Source organism: Oncorhynchus clarkii, chromosome 5 (genome assembly GCF_045791955.1).
Source record: "Oncorhynchus clarkii lewisi isolate Uvic-CL-2024 chromosome 5, UVic_Ocla_1.0, whole genome shotgun sequence".
Classification (NCBI taxonomy): Eukaryota; Metazoa; Chordata; class Actinopteri; order Salmoniformes; family Salmonidae; genus Oncorhynchus; species Oncorhynchus clarkii.
Genome location: NC_092151.1, coordinates 26,966,550 through 26,990,387, shown reverse-complemented (window position 1 = coordinate 26,990,387; position 23,838 = coordinate 26,966,550). Strand labels below are relative to the sequence as shown.

Sequence of the window (23,838 nt, the reverse complement as noted above, 5' to 3'; positions counted from 1 at the left end):
GGGGATGAGAAAGTCGGGTGTGCTATTTACAGATTGGCTGTGTACAGGTACAGTGATCGGTAAGCTGCTCTGACAGCTGATGCTTAAAGTTAGAGAGGGAGGTATAAGACTCCAGCTTCAGAGATTTTTGCAATTAGTTTCAGTCATTGGCAGCAGAGAACTGGGAGGAAAGGCAGACGACACAAAGAGAAGTTGAATAGGCTAGTAATAGGGGTTGCAACAATTTCGGCTGATAATTTTAGAAAGAGAGGGTCCAGATTGTCTAGCCCAGCTGATTTGTAGGGATCCAGATTTTGCAGTTCTTTCAGAACATCAACGGTCTGGGTGAAGGAGGAGTGGGGGTGGGGGTGGGGAGTTGCTGCAGTGGTGCTGAGATGTTGGTCGGCGTAGGGGTAGCCAGGTGGAAAGCATGGCCAGCCGTGGTAAAATGCTTAATAAATGATCAATTATAATAGATTTATCGGTGGTGACAGTGTTTCCTATACTCAGTGCATTGGGCAACTGGGAGGAGGTGCTCTTATTCTCCATGGACTTTAGAGTGTCCCAAAACTTTTTGGAATTAGTGCTACAAGAAGCAAATTTCTGTTTGAAAATGATAGCCTTAGCTTTCCTAATTGACTGAGTAAATTGGTTCCTGACTTCCCTGAAAAGTTGCATATCACGGGGGCTATTCGATGCTAATGCAGAATGCCACAGGATGTTTTTGTGCTGGTCAAGGGCAGTCAAGTCTGGGGTGAACCAAGGGCTATATCTGTTCTTAGTTCAACATTTTTTGAATGGGGTATGCTTATTTAAGATGGAAAGGAAAGCACTTTTGAAGAGCAACCAGGCATCCTTCCAGGATACCAGGGCCAGGTCAATTAGAAAGGCCTGCTCGCTGAAGTGTTTTAGGGAGCGTTTGACAGTGATGTGGGGTGGTCATTTGACTGTGGACCCATTATGCACGCAGGCAATGAGGTGATCGCTGAGATCCTGGTTGAAGACAGCAGAGGTGTATTTGAGGGCAAATTGGTCAGGATGATATCTAAGAGGGTGCTCATGGTTACGGATTTAGGGTTGTACCTGGTAGGTTCCTTGATAATTTGTGTGATATTGAGGGCATCTAGCTTATATTGTAGGACGGCCGGGGTGTTAAGCATGTCCCAGTTTATGTCACCTAACAGTACGAACTCTGAAGATAGATGGGAGGACGATAAATTCACATATGGTGTCCAGGGCACAGCTGGGGGATGAGGGGGGTCTATAACAAGAAGCAACGGTGAGAGACTTGTTTCTGGAATGGTGAATTTTTAAAAGTAGAAGCACAAATTATTTGGCAGTTCTAGCTTGTCGGAAAATTTTATATTTAGGGATGGAAATTTCAGGATTTTTGGTGGCCTTCCTAAGCCAGGATTCAGACACGGCTAGGACATCCGGGAATGCGGAGTGTGCTGAAGCAGTGAAAAAAAAAACTTAGGGAGGAGGCTCCTAATGTTAACATGCATGAAACCAATGCTTTTACGGTTACATTTGTCAACAAATGAGGGCGCCTGGGGAATTGGAGTGATGCTGGGGGCTGCAGGGCCTGGGTTAACCTCTACATCACCAGAGGAACAGAGGGAGGAGTAGGATAAGAACACGGCTAAAGGTTAACTCTTGGAACTACTGTTACAGGAATTAAATTCCTATATGTTTTAATACCCAATTAAAATTAAACACTCTGTCAATTCCTAAGAATTTGTAAGACTCTTATTTGCATAAAATGGACAGAGACCAGTCTCAAAATCAATCAGCAGCATTTATTCTCAAGAGTACTGAACATGATACAGTTTACCACAGGTTATAAACTGAAAATGACGTCATTAGTTTTCGTACCATCCCGTCTCATCTCCACTCCAGTACAATTGCTGTATAGTTCTCAAGCCTTCCCACACCGTCTCAACCTACTTAGATAATTTACGACCAAGCCAAGGTCTGCCTGTGTAGATAAGCATTCTAGCCAGTCTGACTATAAGTTCATTCATTTCTACCAAGGAACAGACAGTTCTTGATTAATTAATTAATTCTTGATTATATTTACACACATTATATTCAGTACTAGGATTAAAAGAAAATTCATACATCTATACTGTAACATAATAGTATTCTGATTAGTCAGTCCTGATTGAAATGTATACATAATTAGTCATTATTAATAAAAAATCCCTTAACAACTACCCATCCCGGATCCGGGAGAATTGTCATCAACTGACACTAAGTAGCATAACACAACGGACAAAAAATCTTATCATGAAATCACAAGTGAAATATATTCAAACACAGCTTAGCCTTTTGTTAATCACCCTGTCATCTCAGATTTTGAAAATATGCTTTACAGCCAAAGCAAGACAAGCATTTGTGTAAGATTATCGATAGCCTAGCATAGCATTATGCCTAGCTAGCAGCAGAAAAATCAGAAAAGCAATCAAATTAAATAATTTACCTTTGATGAGCTTCGGATGTTTTCACTCACGAGACTCCCAGTTAGATAGCAAATGTTCCTTTTCCCCCCAAAAATTAGTTCTTCACGTTTGGCTGAGAAAACGACCGGAAATTGCGGTCACGACAACGCCGAAAAATATTCAAAATTAGCTCCATAATATTGACAGAAACATGGCAAACGTTGTTTATAATCAATCCTCCAGGTGTTTTTCAAATATCTATTCGATAATATATCAACTGCAACAGTGCTTTTTTCAGTAAGACCGGGTGGAAAAATGGCTACCTCTGTCTTTTGCGCGAGAAATACACAAAGAGCCATCAGGTGGACACTGACAGAATGTTGTCGTTCAGGGTCATTTTTCAAAATAAAAGCCTGAAACTATGTCTTGTGATACGAGACACATTAAGGAAGCCATAGAAAAAGGAATCTTGTTGATATCCCATTCACTGCTCAATAGGGAAGCATAGGAAGGGACTCTTATTTAGAAACCGCTGCGTTCCTGATTTGATTTTTCTCATTCTTTTGCCTGCAATATCAGTTCTGTTATACTCACAGACAATATCTTTACAGGTTTGGAAACTTGAGAGTGTTTTCTATCCTAAGCTGTCAATTATATGCATATTCTATTTTCTGGTCCTTAAAAATAGCCCGTTTACTTTGGGAATGTTATTTTTCCCAAAATAAAAAAAATGACCCCTAGTTTCAACAGGTTAAAAGAACTGGTCGTCTAGTGCATTCGGAACAGTGAGTAAAAGGAGCATGTTTCTGAAGAAGAATAGATTCAAAGCATAATGTACACACAAGGGTATGGTAGGATGTGAGTACAGTGGAGGTAAGCCGAGGCATTGAGTGATGATGAGAGAGGTTTAGTCTCTAGAGGCACCATTTAAGCCAGGTGCGGTCACCGCAATGTGTGGGGGGTGAAACATAAGGGCTAGCTAAGGCATATTGAGCAGGGCTGGAGGCTCTATAGTGAAATAAGACAAACAGTCCTAACCAAAACAGCAATAGACAAGGCATATTGACATTAGGGAGAGGCATGTGTAGCCGAGTGATCATAGGATCCAGTGAGTAGCTAGGCGAGCTGGAGGCACGGCGATTCAGACAGCTAGCAGGTCGGGGCTAGCAGTAGGCTAGCAGATGGGCCTCAGGGGGAAGTTGCAATGGGAGAGCCTGTTGAAACCCCCTAGGACGGTTATGTCGGCAGACCAGTCGTGATGGGTAGGCGGGGCGCAGTGTCGGCAGCAAAGGGTTCTTGCCAATTGGCAAAATAGGTAATTGAAGCCCAATAAGTGCTTGATGGATCTCTTCGGCTAGCCAGGAGATGGGCCTAGCTCCAGGCTAGCTCCAGGATAACTGGTGCTTGCTTCGGGACAGAAACCCCCTCGGACGGTTACGTCGGTAGACCAGACGTGATGGATCGGCAGGGCTCCCTGTCAGCAGCATAGGCTCCAGGCCAATTGTCAAAATAGGTAATTGAAGCCCAGGAAGTGCTTGATGGATCTCTTCGGCTAGCCAGGAGATGGGCCTGGTTCGAGGCTAGCTCCAGCCTAACTGGTGCTTGCTTCGGGACAGAGATGTTAGCCAGGAGTAGCCACTCGGATAGCAGTTAGCTAGCTGCGATGATCCGGAGTAAAGGTTCAGAGCTTGCGGTACGAAAATGTGGTAGAGGAAAGCAGTCCGATATGCTCTGTGTTGATTTCGCACTGTGCAGGCTAGCAGGAGTTTACCGGGCTGAGGCTGGCAGATGTCCGACTTAACGGTGATGACCGCTAGCAGTGGCTAACTGACTACTAGCTAGTAGCTGGTTAGCTGGCTAGCTGCTGAAGGGGGTTCCGGTTCTAAAGTGTAAAAAATAGCCGATCCATACCACTTTGGGTGAGGCGGGTTGCAGGAGATTATGTTCAGTCAGAAGATGGAAAATTATATATAAAAATATGTACGAAGAAAAACGATATGTACAAGGGACAATCAAAACAGACATCCCACTGCTACGCCAACACACACACACACACACACACACACACACACACACACACACACACACACACACACACACACACACACACACACACACACACACACACACACACACACACACACAGTAAACAAATCTATAGTTCTGATGCTGATCACTCACATGCAAAGAAACACACAAACGCAAAAAACAGAACACACTATGCTCTCCTCTCTCTTCATTTATTTTTTCCTCTCCTTCCTGAAGCGCGCACACACACACTGGCACTCAGAGAACCCCACATGTGGCAGCCTCAAATGAGTATTGACAGTGTTGTTAGAGAGCCTTTGAAGTTTTATTTGATAGCAAAATTGCCTCTCGCTTCACTGGAGTGATTTTAGATCCAGCTACAAACAAGAGCTTCCTCAATCGTCTGGAATTAAAATCTGATAAAAAGAGCAATCACTGCGATTGTCAAGGAGGGTCTTGTAATCAAACTATCAAAAAGAAATCTGCTGAAAAGGGAGTAGATGGTCCTGGGTCTCCAAGGTTACCAATAATAAAACCCATTTCATGTGTCAGATGCATCTCTCCCTGCCCTGTTGTTTTAGCTGCTGCTAAATTGATTAATCACTTTACCTCATAAAACCGGTTATTAGCTTTTAAAGGCGCAATCACTGCTTTTCCCAAGCTTCAAATACAGCTTCGAATGGTTCATTGTTTTGACAATGCCTCCACAATGTCACCAACAGATGTAATATAAAAAGGCCCTCTTTACTTTTCTAAGTTACTTTTGTTAATGTATTATTTTATTTCACTTAATTCTAGAGTAGATTAAAGGACATTGAATGAAAATGTGGTGGTAGGTGTGCTGCTGGGTTTTAGGATAAAGCTTTGGCTTAATCTGACCAGTGACACAATGTACCCACTTAGATAATAAAATAGTCCTAAATAGACCTAATGCATCAAGTTAACAACAAGGTATCTCTACATATATGCTCATGGTAACACATGTGGGGAGGTCATATCACTTCAAACCACAGACTGCAGATGTGACACCTCATCTCTTTCCGACGATTCCAACATTTTAACAGGTGTTTTTGACATTTGACAGAAGTACAGACTCAGAGCTTCAAAATGGTCTGTCATAAACTGCATTCGGAATAACAATGGCAAAGTAATGCTGCTTTGAACGTTTATAAACTTGTAACCCCACTTAAAAAGAGAAATGGTCCTTGAAAAGTTTTGGTTCAGTTTTTATACCTCTTTGTTCACACCCATTCAGCATCGTTCCCACCCTCTTAAGCCTTAGCCCCACCCATCTCTTTAAGTATTCACTTGTGAGGCCATGTCCTCAACAGAGTGAGTAAGGTAGTGTAGTAAACAGCCAAAGATTTCAAGACTAAAAGTGGTAAAAGTAGTAGCCTTCCTTGATAATGGCACCATTTATACTTATTTGTTCGTTTTTTTTCACATTGTTTGTAACTCATTCTGTACATAAAGTTGCTGCTACAATCTCTTATGACCGAAAAGAGCTTCTGGACATCAAAACAGCAATTCCTCACCTCGAACTGGACAACGATTTTTTCTTTAATGAGTCCAACACGAAGGATATACATTCTTTGTCAAGACAAACCCCAAATCCCAGTCATTCGCGAAAAGAAAATACAGAGAAAAGGGGGGAGGAGGGCAGAGTGTCTTGTAAGAATTCACCAACGAGTAGGTACACCACCACTACCCGCAGTATTATTGGCCAACTTGCAATCATTGGAAAAAACTGGACAATCTACAATTCAGACTATCCTACCAACAAGACATTAAAAACTGTAATATCTTGTGTTTCACCGAGACGTGGCTATACGACGATACAGATAATATAGAGCTGGCTGGCTTCTCTGTGCATCGACAGGACAGAGCAGCTACGTCTGGTAAGACGAGGGGCGGGGATTTGTGTCTATTTGTCAATAATTGCTGGTGCGTGATGTCTAATATTAAAGAGATCTCAAGATATTGCTCACCTGAGGTAGAGTACATCATGATAAGCTGTAGACCACACTATCTACCAAGAGAGTTCTCATCTACAGTACCAGTCAAAAGCTTTGACACACCAACTCGTTCAAGGTTTTTTTGTTGTTGTTGCTATTTTCTACCATGTAGAATAATAGTGAAGACATCAAAACTATAAACATTCCAGGTGAAGCTGGTTGAGAGAATGCCAAGAGTTTGCAAAACTGTCATCAAAGGAAAGGGTGTCTTCTTTGAAGAATCTCAAACACAAAATATATTTTGATTTGTTTAACACTTTTTTGGTTACTACATGATTCTATATGTGTTATTTCATAGTTTTGTTATCTCCACTATTATTCTCCAGTGTAGAAAATAGTAAAAATATAAGACTGCACTCAACTAAGACTGCACTCAATGACCTGTATAAGGCCACCTTTACTCCACACACAGTGACGCATACAAAGCTCTCCCTCGCCCTCCACTTGGCTTACAAGCTAAATCTAAAGCAGGAAGTACCAGTGACTCGCTCAATACGGAATTGGTCAGATGACATGGATGCTAAAATACAGGACTGTTTTTCTAGCACAGGCTGGAATATGTTTAGAGATGCATCCAATGGCATTGAGGAGTATACCACATCAGTCACCGGCTTCATCAATAAGTGCATTGACGACGTGGTTCCCACAGTGACAGTATGTGCATATCCCAACCAGAAGCCATGGATTACAGGCAACATCTGCACTGAGCTAAAGGCTAGAGCTAACACTTTCAATGAGTGGGACACTAACACGGACACTTACAGGAGAACAAGTATTTGATACACTGCCGATTTTGCAGGTTTTCTTACTTACAAAGCATGTAGAGGTCTGTAATTTTTATCATAGGTACACTTCAACTGTGAGAGACAGAATCTAAAACAAAAATCCAGAAAATCACATTGTATGATTTTTAAGTAATTCATTTGCATTTTATTGCATGACATAAGTATTTGATCACCTACCAACCAGTAAGAATTCCGGCTCTCACAGACCTGTTAGTTTTTCTTTAAGAAGCCATCGTGTTCTCCACTCATTACCTGTATTAACTGCACCTGTTTGAACTTGTTACCTGTATAAATGACACCTGTCCACACACTCAATCAAACAGACTCCAACCTCTCCACAATGGCCAAGACCAGAGAGCTGTGTAAGGACATCAGGGATACAATTGTAGACCTGCACAAGGCTGGGATGGGCTACAGGACAATAGGCAAGCAGCTTGGTGAGAAGGCAACAAATGTTGGCGCAATTATTAGAAAATGGAAGAAGTTCAAGATGACGGTCAATCACCCTCGGTCTGGGGCTCCATCCAAGATCTCACCTCGTGGGGCATCAATGATCATGAGGAAGGTGAAGGATCAGCCCAGAACTACACGGCAGGACCTAGTCAATGACCTGAAGAGCGCTGGGACCACAGTCTCAAAGAAAACCATTAGTAACACACTACACCGTCATGGATTAAAATCCTGCAGCGCACGCAAGGTCCCCCTGCTCAAGCCAGCGCATGTCCAGGCCCGTCTGAAGTTTGCCAATGACCATCTGGATGATCCAGAGGAGGAATGGGAGAAGGTCATGTGGTCTGATGAGACAAAAATAGAGCTTTTTGGTCTAAACTCCACTCCCCGTGTTTGGAGGAAGAAGAAGGATGAGTACAACCCCAAGAACACCATCCCAACCGTGAAGCATGGAGGTGGAAACATCATTCTTTGGGGATGATTTTCTGCAAAGGGGACAGGACGACTGCACCGTATTGAGGGGAGGACAGACCTGAACCCAATAGAAAATCTTTGGAGGGAGCTGAAAGTCCGTATTGCCCAGCGACAGCTCCGAAACCTGAAGGATCTGGAGAAGGTCTGTATGGAGGAGTGGGCCAAAATCCCTGCTGCAGTGTGTGCAAACCTGGTCAAGAACTACAGGAAACATATGATCTCTGTAATTGCAAACAAAGTTTTCTGTACCAAATATTAAGTTCTGCTTTTCTGATGTAGCAAATACTTATGTCATGCAATAAAATGCACGTGATTTTCTGGATTTTTGTTTTAGATTCTGTCTCTCACAGTTTAAGTGTACCTATGCTAAAAATGACAGACCTCGACATGCTTTGTAAGTAGGAAAACTTGCAAAATCGGCAGTGTATCAAATACTTCTTCTAACCACTGTATATGAAATCCCTCTATGCCCTCAGACGACCCACCAAACAGGTAAAGATTGATTCCTATATAAACTCAGCAAAAAAAGCAACGCCCCTTTTTCAGGACCCTGTCTTTCAAAGATAATTCCAAAAAATCCAATAACTTCACAGATCTTCATTGTAAAGTTTCCCATGCCTGTTCAATGAACCATAAACAATTAATTAATGAACATGCACTTGTGGAACGGTGGTTAATACACTAACAGCTTACAGACAGGTAGGCAATTAAGGTCACCGTTATGAAAATCTAAGACACTAAAGAAGCCATTCTACTGACTCTGAAAAACACCTGGGTCTCTGCTCATGCTAAGGTCTTCGAAAGCCAAGTTAACAAACAGATTACTGACCATTTCGAATCCCACCATACCTTCTCCGCTATGCAATCTGTTTTCAGAGCTGGTCATGGGTGCACCTCAGCCACGCTCAAGGTTCTAAACGACATCTTAACCGCCATCGATAAGAGACATTACTGTGCAGCCGTATTCATCGACCTGGCCAAGGCTTTCGACTCACAACATTCTTATTGGCAGAATCGAAAGCCTTAGTTTCTCAAATGATTGCCTCGCCTGGTTTGCCAACTACTTCTCTGATAGAGTTCAGTGTGTCAAATCGGAGGGCCTCTGACAGTCTCTATGGGTGTGCCACAGGGTTCAATTCTCGGGCCGACTCTCTTTTCTGTATACATCAATGATGTTGCACTTGCTGCTGGTGATTCTCTGATCCACCTCTACGCAGACGACACCATTCTGTATACTTCTGGCCCCTCCTTGGACACTGTGTTAACAACCCTCCAGACGAGCTTCCATGCCATACAACTCTCCTTCCGTGGCCTCCAACTGCTCTTAAACGCAAGTAAAACTAAATGCATGCTATTCAATCGATCACTGCCCGCACCTGCTCGCCCTTCCAGCATCACTACTCTGGACGGCTCTGACTTAGAATACGTGGACAACTACAAATACCTGGGTGTCTGGTTAGACTGTAAACACTCCTTCCAGACTCACATTAAGCATCTCCAATCCAAAATTAAATTTAGAATCGGCTTCCTATATCGCAACAAAGCATCCTTCACTCATGCTGCCAAACATACCCTCGTAAAACTGACCATCCTACCGATCCTCGACTTTGGTTATGTCATCTATAATATAGCCTCCAACACTCTACTCAACAAACTGGATGCAGTCTATCACAGTGCCATCCGTTTTGTCACCAAAGCCCCATACACTACCCACCATTGCGACCTGTATGCTCTTGTTGGTTGGCCCTCGCTTCATACCCGTCGCCAAACCCAATGGCTACAGGTTATCTATGCTAGGTAAAGCCCCACCTTATCTCAGATCACTGGTCACCATAGCAGCACCCACTCGTAGCACACGCTTCAGCAGGTATATCTCACTGGTCACCCCCAAAGCCAATTCCTCCTTTGGTTGTCTTTCCTTCCAGTTCTCTGCTGCTCCCTCACTAGCTTTAAGCACCAACTGTTAGAGCAGCTTACAGATCACTGCACCTGTACATAGCCCATCTGTAAACAGCCCATCTATCTACCTACCTCATCCCCATACTGGTATTTATTTATTTATTTTGCTCCTTTGCACCCCAGTATCTCTACCTGCACATTCATCTTCTGCCGATCTACCATTCCAGTGTTTAATTGCTATATTGTAATTACTTCGCCACCATGGCCTATTTATTTCCTTAACTTACCTCATTTGCACTCACTGTATATAGACTTTGTTTTCTTTTGTTCTACTGTATTATTGACTGTATGTTTTGTTTATTCCATGTGTTGAATTGCTCCGCTTTATCTTGGCCAAGTCACAGTTGCAAATGAGAACTTGTTCTCAACCAACCTACCTGGTTAAATAAAGGTGAAATAAAATAAATAAATAAAAACACTGAGGCCTGTACTCTGGAGCGGGATCGATTTGGAGGTGGAGGGTCCGTCATGGTCTGGGTCTATGTCTCACAGCATCATCTGACTAAGCTTGTTGTGATTGCAGGCAATCTCAATGCTGTGCATTAAATACAGCTGGTGGCCACACCAGATACTGACTGTTACTTTTGATTTTGACCCCCCGTTTGTTCAGGGACACATTATTCAATTTCCGTTAGTCACATGTCTGTGGAACTTGTTCAGTTTATGTCTCAGTTGTTGAATCTTGTTATGTTCATACAAATATTTACACGTTAAGTCTGCTGAAAACAAATGCAGTTGACAGTGTGAGGACGTTTCTTTTTTTTGTTGAGTTTACTAGGCGGTGTCAGAGGAAGGAACAAAAATTGTCAAAGACTCTAGCCACCCAAGTCGTAGACTGTTCTCTCTGCTACCGCATGGTAAGTCTAGTACCAAAAGGCTCCGTAACAGCTTCTACCCCCAAGCCATAAAACTGCTGAACAATTAATCAAATGTCCACCCAGATTATTTACATTGACCCACCCCCTTTGTTTTTACACTGCATCTACTCTCTGTTAACGATCTATGCATACTGTAGTCACTTTACAAATTACCTCGACTAACCTGTACCCTCGCACATTGACTAGGTACCTCCCCCTGTGTATAGCTTTGTTATTGTTATGTAATCTTTTTCTGTTAGTTTTTGATTTTATTAAAAATATTTTACTTTAGTTCATTTTGTAAACATTTTCTTAAAACTGGTTAAGGGCTTGTAAGTAAGCATTTCTGTCACATTCTGACCTTAGTTCTTTTATTATGTCTTTGTTTTAGTATGGTCAGGGCGTGAGTTGGGTGAGTTGTCTATGTTCCTTTTTCTATGTTTTGGGAGTTCTGTGTTTGGCCTGGTATGGTTCTCAATCAGTGGCAGCTGTGTATCGCTGCCCCTATCGTTGTCCCTGATTGAGAACCATATTTAGGTAGCCTGGTTTCACTTTTGAGTTGTGGATGATTATTTTCCGTGTTAGTTACCACACGGGACCGGTTTGGTTGTGTCACTTTGTTATTTTTGTAGTGTTCAGTTTGTCTTATTAAAATGGGCACTACCACGCTGCAAATTGGTCCGATCTCTCTTACTCCTCAGAAGAGGAAGACGACGAACGTTACAATTTCACAGTAAGGTCTACACCTGTAGTATTCAGCGCGTGTGACAAATAACATTTAATTTGATTTGACTACAATAAGGAAAAACTCCAGGTAAAATTACACTTTATAAAAATGCAAGATCAATAAAAGTAGTTCCAATCACGTTGGTGGTAAATGAAACAATCAGAATGTGTTGTTTATGCTTTACATACCAAGTGTTGTCATCGATTCCTTGTGGAGACGCCCCACCTCTGTTTTTGTCACATGGCAGCAGCCTTCCATCAAAGTTTTTCTGTCCTGTTCATACTATTCATTATCCTTTGCATAGTTGTTGATGTTCACAACTTGCTGCAAGTCCTCATGCTTCAGTTGTAACCAGTGCTTGCTTGGGCTAGCTCTCTTGTTGATGGAAGACATTAGACCATTCTCCTTGTATGACTGGTGGAGGAGAGTCAGGCGTGTTCTGCAGTGGCAAATCATGCAGGCTCTAGTTTTGTCTTATCTTGATTATTGTCCAGTCGTGTGGTCGAGTGCTGCAAGGACCTATTTAAGCTGCAGCTGGCCCAGGCTCTTCATTGTGATCAGAGGGCTAATATAAATAGTATGCATGCCAGTCTCTCTTGGCTAAGAGTTAAGGAGAGATTGACTGCATCACTTTTTCTTCTTATAAGAAACATTAATGTGTTGAAAATTCCAAATAGTTTGCATAGTCAACTTAAACACAGCTCTGACACACACACTTATCCCACCAGACATGCCACCAGGGGTCTTTTCACAGTCCCCATATTCAAGAAAGCATACAGAGTTATAAAGAGCTACCATTGCATATAACTCTGTTCCATCTCTTATAGCTCAAATGAACTGCAAACATAGTTTAAAACAACAGATACAGCAACACCTCACGGCACAACGCCTCTCCCCTATCTGACCTAGATAGTGTGTGTGTGTGTATGTATTGATATGTAGGCTATGTGTGCCTTTTTTTAATTGATGTAGTTCTGTCCTTGAGCTGTTCTTGTCTATGAATGTGCTGTATTATGTTATGTTTCATGTTTTGTGTGGACCCCAGGAAGAGTAGATGCTGCTTTCCTAATAAAATATAACAATACCAAAATGGTGAAAGACCAATTCCAGATACAAATATTTGATCATTATTAGATGAGGCCTACCCAGGAACACACTTGTCTAAATTGATAGGTCATGTGAAAGAGAGGCTATAACCTCTCCCCAATAACATATATCTAAGTGGATGGGTCTCTATTGCCTAGAATCTGTTCGCATAGATGGCCATAATCATGTAACCATCTGGCAAAGTGGAGTCTTTTGTTTAGACATGTAGCTAGCTAGCCTTCTGAACAATAATCCCAACCCATATAGAAGCAATACAAGCAGATTGTCATAGCTAGCCACCATGCATGACATGGTGTAGTATGTATCTGCAGGTAGCTAAAGCTAACCAAATGGATTCAATGTTAGCTAGTTAGCTAACAGTAGGCTACACCTAGAAATGCAAATGGTTTTCTGTGATATTAATAATATTACTACAAAGATCATGCATGTAGTTAGAGAGCCAGCCAGCTAATGCCAGCCAGCTAAGATGTTTTATGTCACATGCACAAGTACAGTGAAATGCCTTTCTTGTAAACTCATAACCCAACAATGCAATAATCAATAACAATGTAATACTATAATTTTTTTTTTGAAGAATACAATAAGTAAGTAAGCAGTATTATATACAGGGTCAGTTCCAATATCATATTCACAATGTGAAGGGACACTACAGTGAGGAAGGTAGATATGTATTGGAGTAAGGTGACTAGGCAGCAGGATATAAGATAAACAGAGTAGAATCAGCTTGTATGTGAGGGAGTGTGTGTGTGTGGAGTCAGTATAAACGTACGTGCATATTATGTGTGAGTGAGTAGGTGATGGATTAAGTGTGTAGGGCCCAGCGAGTGTGCATAGAGACAGTGAAAAAATTAAAATAAAAGGTCAATAAAGTTCAAAGGTTAACTCAGTCCGCGTAGTCATTTTGACAGCTACTTATCAGTTGTACTGCTTGGGGATAGAAGCTGTTCAAGAGCCTGTTGGTGCCAGACTTGATGCACCGGTACTGCTTGCTGTGCGGAAGCAGAGAGAATAGTCTATGGCTTGAGTGGTTGTAGTCTTTAAAACTTCTTAAGACTAGGGACACTATTTTCACGTCCGAATGAAAAGTGTGCCCAAAGTAAACTGCCTGCTACTCAGGCCCAGAAGCTAGAATACGCATAGTACTTATTTGTCAGGCAAAACCCCGAGGACAAACCATCCAGGAATTATTTTTTTGAGGTCACTCTCTTTTCAATGTATTTTCAATGGGAATCTAGAATTCTAAGGCAGTTGCTTGCAGTTCCTATTGCTTCCATTGGATGTCAAACGTCTTTAGAAATTGGTTGATGTTTTTCCTTTGAGAAATTAAGAAGTAGCCCTGTTCAGAGCGAGGGTCGAGTGAAGTGTACTGTTGTGGTTGAGGCGCGTGACCTGAAAGCTCGCTCCAATTTGTTTTCCTCCGGTATTGAACACAGTTTATTCCGTCTTAAATTTGATAAATTATTTACATTTAAAAATACCTAAAGTTGGATTAGGAAAGTTGTTTGAAATGTTTGGATCAAGTTTACAGGTAACTAACTGTATAACTTTTTGACGATTCGACTGTCCATGCCAAACTTTTTCAACCTCCTGAGGGAAAGAGGCGCTGTCGCGTCTTCTTCATGACAGTGTGCGTGTGTTTGGAACATTTGAAGTATTTAGTGATTTGGACTAACTTGAAGCTTGACCTGCTCCACTGCAGCCCTGTCGATGTGGATGGGGGCATGCTTGCGATCAGCTCCTTGGTCTTACTGATGTTGAAGGAGAGGTTGTTGTTCTGGCACCACACTGCCAGGTCACTGACCTCCTCACTGTAGGCTGACTCATCATCATCGGTGATCAGGCCTCCTATGACCATCATGTGGTTGTCAAACTTGATGATGGTGTTGGAGTATTGCGTGGCAACGCAGTCGTGGGTGAACAGGGAGAACAGGAGGGGACTAAGCACACACTCCTGTGGGGCCCATATGTTGAGGGTCAACGAGGCAGAGGTGATGCTGCCTACCCTCACCACCTGGGGTTGGCCCGTCAGGAAGTCCAGGATCCAGTTGCAGAGGGAGGTGCACAGACCTAGAGTCCTAAGCTTGCTGACGAGCTGAAGTCAATGAACAGCATTCTCACATAGGTATTCCTTTTATCTAGGTGGGTGAGGGCAGTGTGGAGAGCAATTGAGATTACGTCATCTATGGATCTGTTGGGGCGGTGCTGAGAGTGGGTCTAGGTTGCTGGGAGGATGGAGTGCATAACCAGCCTCTCAAAGCGCTTCATGATTACAGAAGTGAGTGCTACAGGGCAGTAGTCATTGTGGCATGAAGCCTTAGAGTGGCTAGCTAACAGTAGGCTTCAACTTGCAATGAAAATGTCAAAATTAGAAACGCATAATATCTGAAATGTAGCTAGACTCTTAGCCGTTTACATGGATGATTGCTTCATGGCCATTGTTAGCCTTAGTTTGAATATGTAATCCGGAGACGGGTATTTTATACAACAGCCTTCTGTGTTCTCTTTTCGACTCCCTCTGCATTTGCAATCAAACATCCACATTTTCTCCATCTCCTTCTCATACTCCTTTTCCAGTGGGCAGTCTACTGATTTCACTTCTTCCATGACAACAACACTGTTGTTGATTTCCTCATCGTCTGATTCGTTTTCAAAGTCAAAGCGAGTCAACATGGCACGATCTTTCTCCAGAAAGTACTTTTCTCTTTTCAACTTTTTCCCACTGACCTTTGTCGATAGCGCCTGCTAAATTCATGGCAGCAATGTTGTTGAGAGCAGTAGCAACACTTGTGCAGTTCTCCTTGGCTATATATTTTTTTGTAAATGTGGTCGCAAGGATTATCTGAGCAGCTCATGTTTTAGACAGACGCCTGCGACATAGCAGACCAATCAGAACTCATGTCTCGTCATGTCCAGCCCATCCATTATCTCAGCCAATCATGGCTAGTGGGAAGGTTCCTCCCTTTGTCTGTGGCTAAACCAACTAGGCTTGTAATGTAACAATTTGATTCATATTTAAGGATGACATACAAGTTTGTTATTAACGGACACGAAAGTTCATGTTCAAGAAGGCATTTCTGGAAAAAAACTCATTTTGATGAAAATATATTTTTTATGTTAAATTCCTCTCCTGTAGTGACCTCTGTCATACCACCAGCTTTCTTAAACCGATCGCAAATGACCCCTGGGCCTTATATGTTTGACCTTCGACCCAGCCCTACAGGTGCCATAGTACACATATCTACACAGCTGGCCCGGTGTGTTCCCAGTGTGTTTAGCTATGTAGTTAGCATGCAGCCAGTAGCATGCAGCTTTAATAGTATGGTGCTGTGGAGGAGGAGTGTGTTGGCCATGGTCCTTTTCAGATGAGGCAGTGATCAGTGCTGACAGTTCATTATGGCAGTGTGGAGGGAGTGGAAGCGTGAGTCTGTGTGTGGGCGGGTGGTGGAGCAGAGGAGGATGGTGGAGAGGAGACTCAGACCTAATGGGAGTGGATGGAAGTACTTCCCTTCTCATCACACATCACTCACATTTACATGCTTACATCTCCCGCAGGCCCCGGAGCCGGGGAACTGCCAGTCAGAGAGATGAGGCGGAGTGTGTGTGTGTCTGAGTGTGTCTGAGTGCGAAGCTGGTGATCGCAGACGCCATTGAGTGTACAGTACATGCATCATCTTGTCTTGATTAATATACGCACTGTACATTATGAAAAAGCTTGGGTCATGGTGTTCCTCCATCATTATGTTCTTTCTTCAGTGTTAATATAAACTTGTCATGTTGACGTCTTCGCTCCTCCCTCTGTCCATTATTGATGGTGTTGGCTTCAGTGTGAGTGCTTGTACAGGTGATGTGAAATGATATATTTGAAGTTGAACCAATACAAGTGTGTGTGTGTTTGTCTGTCTGTATACTAATGTGTGTGTATAATGTTGTAGGTGATGTCCCCTCTGTCTGACTCGATCCTGGCTGAGCGGATGGTCAGGGTTCTGGAAGACAAAGTGAGTGTGACAGAGCTGGGAGTGCAGCTGGTCTCTGGCCTCTCTCTGTCCCTCCAGCTCAGCCCAGGGAGCAACAGGGCCATCGTCGCCACGGCTACAACACAGGAAGTCATGCAGAAACTTAAACAGGTAACCACACACACATGACTCAGCAACCTACTGCACCAAACATACAGTATCAAATGTTGACCAATAGATAGAAATTGTATATGGGAATTTTCAATATGTTTATATGAGATATGTGATAAAGGTAAACTGTAACTTTCTCACCTGGAATAGGTGGAGTCACATTGGCTGCCATTTTATCCTTTATAGTGAATATGATCAGATTCTGACATCAAATTATTGATCTAATCTCAATGAAGATGTTTGCTTCTGAAACTAACACATTTTCAGAGGAACAGCTGCAGAGACCTCCTGCTCAGCTGAAATTCTCCTGCGCTTTTAAATCTGGCTAATTAAAACATCTCTGTACATCTGTCGGGGTTCTTTCTCTCCCATTACTTCTACACTCACTCTTTCTTTCTTTTTCTCTCTTGATAAAGATGAAAAGATGTGATTCCTGCAGATACCGGTTGCTTTTGTCTAGTAACAGTAACAGTTTACATTGACAGGGAGCATTCTTTCCTTTTAAGCTGCAGTATGTCCCAAGGGGAGTTGGTGTTCTAGAGTAGAGATGTGGGAAGAGATTGGCTTTGTTGAAGCGCTACTCAGACAGTGTTGTTTAGTTTACCCTTTTGATGGAAAAACAAGACTGGTGACGCACTGATGTCTGTGTGTGTGCGTGTGTGTGTGTGTGTTTGTGTGTATGTATGGTTCCTCAGGAATCTCTTATCAGTGCCTGGCTTCAGTTCAGTGACGGCTCCATGACCCCTCTGGACCACTATGACCCCGCCCACTTTGTGCTCACAGCCACCTCATTGGACGAGCAGGTGGTGTCAGTACAGCGCAGTACCGAGTGGAAGTGGCCGGTTATCGTGGCAAAGGGCGAAGGTCAAGGGTTACTGGTGCGCGTAGAGATGACATCATCAGAGATCTGCCGGAAGACGAAGCGACGCATCATCCTGGCAGCCGGGGTAGGAAACATCAGTGTCAGGTTTGGCAGCGCTGAGGAGCTGTACAGCCGCCCCGGAGGCAGAACCCGACCAGACGCGCCCTACTACGGAGGCTCCATCTCTGACATTGAGGCTGGAATCATGAATCGGGACGCTACCACGGTTAAGGCCCCCATCCCGGTGAGGCCCAACGGGGACAGGCTATTGGCCGACGGAGGAGTCCCTGGAGAGTTCTCTGAGTTCCCTGCCCAGGCGGAGCTGCCGCGGGGCCACAGCACAGAGGAGGACCTGTTGTCGTCCCGCCGTGGCCTCACAGACCTGGAGATCGGTATGTATGCCCTGCTGGGGGTCTTCTGCCTGGCCATCCTAGTCTTCCTCATCAACTGCATCTCCTACGCTCTCAAGTACCGCAGCAAGGAGCTGCCCCTGGAGGCCCCTGAGGCAATGCCTCATGCCCACGACTGGGTGTGGCTTGGCCAGGATGAGGGCCTGTGCCTGCAGCAGCAGCAGCAGGACGAGCTGGGCTCAACCCTGGAGGAGGGCAGCCAGCTGCTGAATGGAGGGGCCCTGAAGAGCAGTGCACAGGGAAGCTGTCCGGGAGGTAGGAACGAGTCACTCAACTCACCCACCACCAAGAGGAAGAGGGTCAAATTCACCACCTTCTCCAACGTCAAGCCCAATAATGGATGCCCAGTTCTGAGCCCACTGGTACTCGGACTGACCAACGACATTAAGTGGGTGTGTCCAGACATCGAGCTCGGGGACTCGCAAGAGCTCCGGAATTACATGGAGAGGTTGAACGAGAACGCTACAAAGAACGTTGTATAGAGACGCTTGTATTTTTGTGGACGAATGAGTAACTCTAACACACCCGAATGCCTTCAGAGTAAGGAGGGAATGAGTGGTGCGTTTATTGAAATTGGTTGGCACTGTACCTCGCTATGACAACAAGATGGAGCGTTCCAGCCATTGTTGTTTCCATTGTTACTATCAGAATGGTCAAGGATCAGAAATGAGGGGAAACTCAAATTGCCATTACACCACATTGGATATGTGGGAATTTTTTAAACTTGAATGACACTTTAATTAGTAGATATATCTGCTCCCTGTCTTTAATTTTAGATAACAAAATTAAATAAGTTTTTCAGGCACAGCTCTCTTTGTTGACTTTTTAAATCATAATTTCCTTATTCTGCTGTGTATTATGTTGTTAAGCAATTACAGTCTGAGAGAAGTGTTCAAAGCTATTAAAATTGTAAATAAGTTGAGCATAGAGACTGGTTTGGAGTATGAGAGAATATTTTGTAACGTCTTTCTTTAGTCTGTCCTCCTTTTTGCATTTCATTTTGTTCTCCAGAGATCAACATGCATGTTACTGAAGACAAAGCCTGTCTTAGTTCCTGTTGATCCATCAGAAATAAATGTGTACATACTGTAGAGTCCTCCCTATAAGACACATGCTTCTCTCACACACATCCCTGTCAAAGACACGACATTCATTGAATAGCTGAGCTCTAGGTTGTGTGTTTTCTTATTATTTTGTCATTTTTTTCTTATCTTTCCTTTTCTCTCTATTATTAGAAGTCAACAGGAGTGTCTCCTACTTGCTGTTTGTGACATTCTTTTGTTATTTTGTTGTCAAGGTAGTTGATATGATTCCTTTGACTGTTTCCAATTTCTAGGTAAAACCTGTAGCCTATATGGAGATTTTTACTCCTTGTGTAATTAGTTTAATTCTGACCTTACCTGTAATTATTGGTGAGCGTAACTGTTGGTGAGCTACATCGTGTTAAATCCACATTTTGTATCTATTTATTCCACTTTCAGATGGACCATAATCACTCCAGATTATTTCACTTAGACTGAGTCATCGAACCCAAACACACAATATAGTACAGGTCTATTACCAGAACCAATGGTTGGTGCAGATCAGTATAGCATACTAGTATAAGGATGCTAGTACATTAAACTAAACTCTAATGACATGAGCTGCTGAGTTCCAGGTGGAATAGTGATCCGCTCTGTGGCAAAAATCCTGACGAGTCCATCCCCATCCCTCCTTCCTCCCCGTCAATCAGATCCATAGATGTCCATCCCTTACTGTTTTCAAAATGGCCTCTGGATTTGATTAAAACTAAAAGGTGAAACCTCTCTCTCCTGTTTCTGTTTGATTCATTTGTCTAGACGTTTAATTCATCCCTCTATCTATCTGTCCAGACTTAGTTACCCACCCAACCTATTCATTTCTACAAACCGACTGCTGCTCTAATGAGATCGGCAATTTGGTGTTTGTGCATTTGTGCATCTGCCAGGCAGATAGTAAGCTGGGGAAATAAGTTATTGTGATGTCTGCATCCCTAAAGTACTACTTCAGACATGGCTGACCGAGAGTTGTCTTACAACACCAGAACTATTACCATATTTTGATCACATATTAGCCTATGGGGACCAGAGTTTTTCCTGGTCAGGTCATGTGGTTAGGAAAAACTCAATGGCCCTAATGATGAGTATCACATGTATTTCCACCATTTACTCTAATGCTACTCATAGTGTATGTCACAGTTCCCTCTCCAACTCTAATGCATTAAAAAGCATTTTGTACCTTTCCTAGACAATTTGTATCTGTCCCATAGAACACAGGTATGGCTCCTCTTTGTGAATGGGAAAGCTAATTAAGGATTACTAAGATGTGGTTTACTACATGTTAATGTCAAACTTGACAGTATATACAGTACATGCCTTCAAGCTAAATTATTGTACCCATTTAACAACCCAGATGTCAATGATATTCTAATGAAGTACAAGCCCCAGCACCTGTGAAGAGGAGAGCGGGAGGGATGCAATCAGTCCCCATTCAAAATGCTGAACTTTTTATGCATTTTCTGTGTGTTTTTAGATAACACACTGTACCAATACAATACCCTAAATGATCTTCTGTTGGAAGGGTTGGTTTTAATTTGAAGCGCAGTAGAGAGTTTTTGGAACCTTGTGCTTTTTATTGAAATGAATTGTTTTGATGAGTAAAACATGAGTTGGTAAATCAGTTTGAAAGCCTGAATGAATAAGTGGCAGAGTTCATATGTTTGTGAACTGAGTATGAGAGAGTATGAGAGAGTATGAGAGAGTGAGGCCTTCTTTACTGTTGTTTGTCCTGTTGTCTCTTTCAGCTGCTCACTGTTCTTTCTCTATTGATCCTGGCCTTAAACAGATTAAACTCGCCCCACTTTCCCACCATATACTTGTGTGCCTGTGTGTGTGCGCGCACATACAGTATGCACGGAACTGGATGGCCACCGTTTTGCAAGCTCTGACTCAATTGAGCTATTTTGTGATTATTTTGAGATTAAGGTGAAGGGAAAACAGGTCACCTCTTCCCTCCATTCTACTGGCCAATGTATAGTCACTTGACAATAAGATGGATGTAACGGTCGTCGTGTGAAGAAGGTGTGGACCAAAGCGCAGCGTGGTAAGTGTTCATGTTTGTTTTTTTTACTTAACACAAAACAAAATAACAAGAGAATGAACGAAAATGAAACAGTCCTGTCAGGTGCAGAAACACAAAACAGAAAACTACCCACAACTCATAAAGGGAAAACAGGCTGCCTAAGTAGGGTTCTCAATCAGAGACAACGACAGACAGCTGTCCCTGATTGAGATCCATACCCGGCCAAAAACAAAGAAATACAAAAACATAGAAAAAAGAACATAGAACGCCCACCCTAGTCACACCCTGGCCTAACCAAAATAGAGAATAAAAAGCCTCTCTATGGCCAGGGCGTGAGAGTACCCCCCCTCCCCCCAAAGGTGCGGACTCCGGCCGCAAAACCTGACTCTAAAGTGGAGGGTCCAGGTGGGCCTTCTTACGGCGGCGGCTCGGGTGCGGGACAGGGACCCCGCTCCACCTCAGTCTTGGCCCACTTAGGGGACCCTCGCAGCGGGCCCCGGACTGAAGACCCTCGTAGAGGGCGCCTCTGGACTGATGGGCGACTCTGGCGGCTCCGGACAGGAGGGAGACTCTGGCGGCTCCGGACAGGAGGGAGACAGTGGCGGCTCCGGACAGGAGGGAGACTCTGGCGGCTCCGGACAGGAGGGAGAACCTGGAGGGAGGAGACGGAGAGACAGCCTGGTGCGTGGGGCTGCCACAGGACCCAACAGGATGGGGAGACCTACAGGAGGCCTGGTGCGTGGAGGAGGCACAAGGACCGGGCTGTGGGGGAGCACTGGAGCTCTGGTGCGCAGCCTTGGCACCACTCCTCTAGGCTGGATGACCACTTTAGCCCGGACCCTCCAGAGTGCAGGCACAGGTTGAACTGGGCTGTGGGGGAGCACTGGAGGTCTGGTGCATACCACTCGCACCTCTCCCTTAGGCTCAATGCCCACATTCACCCGGCATGGAACTGCACCCTCCCAGCGCCCCGGAGACACAGCACGCAGCGCCGGCGCAGGATACCCTGGGCCGAAACGGCGTACCGGAGACCAAACACGCTGAGCCGGCACAATACGCCCTGGCTGGATACCCACTCTCGCATGGCACTTGTGGGTGGGCTGGCCTAGAGCGCACCGGGCTATGAGCACGTACTGGCGACACCGTGCGCTTGACCGCATAACACGGTGCCTGACCAGTACTACGCTTTTTCCGGTAAGCATGGGGAGTTGGCTCAGGTCTATCGCCTGACTCCGCCAATCTACCCGTGTGCCCCGCATCTCTCGTGCCTGTTGCGCTGCCTTACCTCATATCGCCGCCGCTCAGCTTTCGGGGGGGCACACCCCCATCCACAATGACAAAGCTGTAGTGGAGCAGGTAGACAGCTTCAAGTTCCTTGGTGTCCAAATCACAAAAGACTTAAAATGGACCAAACACACACGCACAGTTGTGAAGAAGTGCCTCTTCCCCCTCAGGTTCTACAGCTGTACCATTGAGAGCATTTTGGCTGGCTGCGTCACTGGTTGGTGTGGCAATAGCACCGCCCTCCATCACATAGTGCCACAGGGGGTTGTACGGACAGCCCAGGACATCACTGGGGCTGAGCTCCCTGCCATCCAGGACCTCTTTATCAGGCAGTGTGAAAAGAAGCCCGGAAAAGATTCTAACCACCCAAGCTATAGAACTTTTTCTCTGTTGCCGCACGGCAAGAAGTACCGGAGCATCAAGTCTGACACCATCAGGCTCTAGAACAGCTTCCATCCCCAAGCAATGCGACTGATAAATAGCTAACGAAATAGCTACACAGACTATCTGAGTTAACCTTGTATCTTTAATGACCTTGTATTTGATTTGTGCATACACAGGGCCCTACACACTCACACACACTGTCACTCTAACACACACAAATACTCACTTGATCTTTTGCTCACTCACACATAATATGCACATACTGTACATTTATACTGACTCTACAAACCCGCCCACCCACTCACACCCATGCTGCTACAACTCTGTTACCCTGTTGACTAGTCACCTTACATATCTACCTCCATCACTCCAGTATCCCTGCACACTGACCAAAAAAATCCTGTATATAGTATGCTTACTTACTTACTTACTTTATTGTGTATTTCATATTTCTTATTCTTATTTCTCATTTGTATTTTTCTATTAATACATTATTATTGATTATTGCATTGTTGGGTTTTGAGTTTGCAAGAAAGTAATTTCACTGTACTTGTTCATGTGACATTAAAACTTGAAACTTAATAAATGGTTCTTTCACAAATATTTCTCTATTGGAGTTGGCAGGCCTTATCACACTGCTGGTGTGTGTGCGTATGCATGTGTGTGTGTGTGTGTGTGCACGTGTGCGCGTGTGCGTGTGTGTGTGAGATGATTTATGAGTTAGATCAGTGAAATTAAAGCAGCTGTGACTGTGGTGTTGTTCCCTCCTCCCCTGGCATTGCAGGGTCAACAGGGTCAACGTTCACAATGCTAAGCAGACACTCACTGAAGTGTAGTATAAGAGACTGCCTTC

At 43.9% G+C, this 23,838-nt stretch overlaps 1 protein-coding gene across 1 annotated transcript in view; it reads left to right on the top strand.

Annotated features, from left to right (window-relative positions):
* LOC139409668 (transmembrane protein 132C-like) overlaps positions 1 to 18,700 on the top strand; it is a 147,660-nt gene extending 128,960 nt beyond the window's left edge. The window contains exons 8-9 of the mRNA XM_071155083.1: positions 16,755 to 16,946; positions 17,642 to 18,700. Of these exons, the coding sequence (XP_071011184.1) occupies positions 16,755 to 16,946; positions 17,642 to 18,700 (1,251 nt within the window). The remainder of the gene's footprint in view (positions 1 to 16,754; positions 16,947 to 17,641) is intronic.
* The last annotated feature ends 5,138 nt before the right edge of the window (positions 18,701 to 23,838 follow it).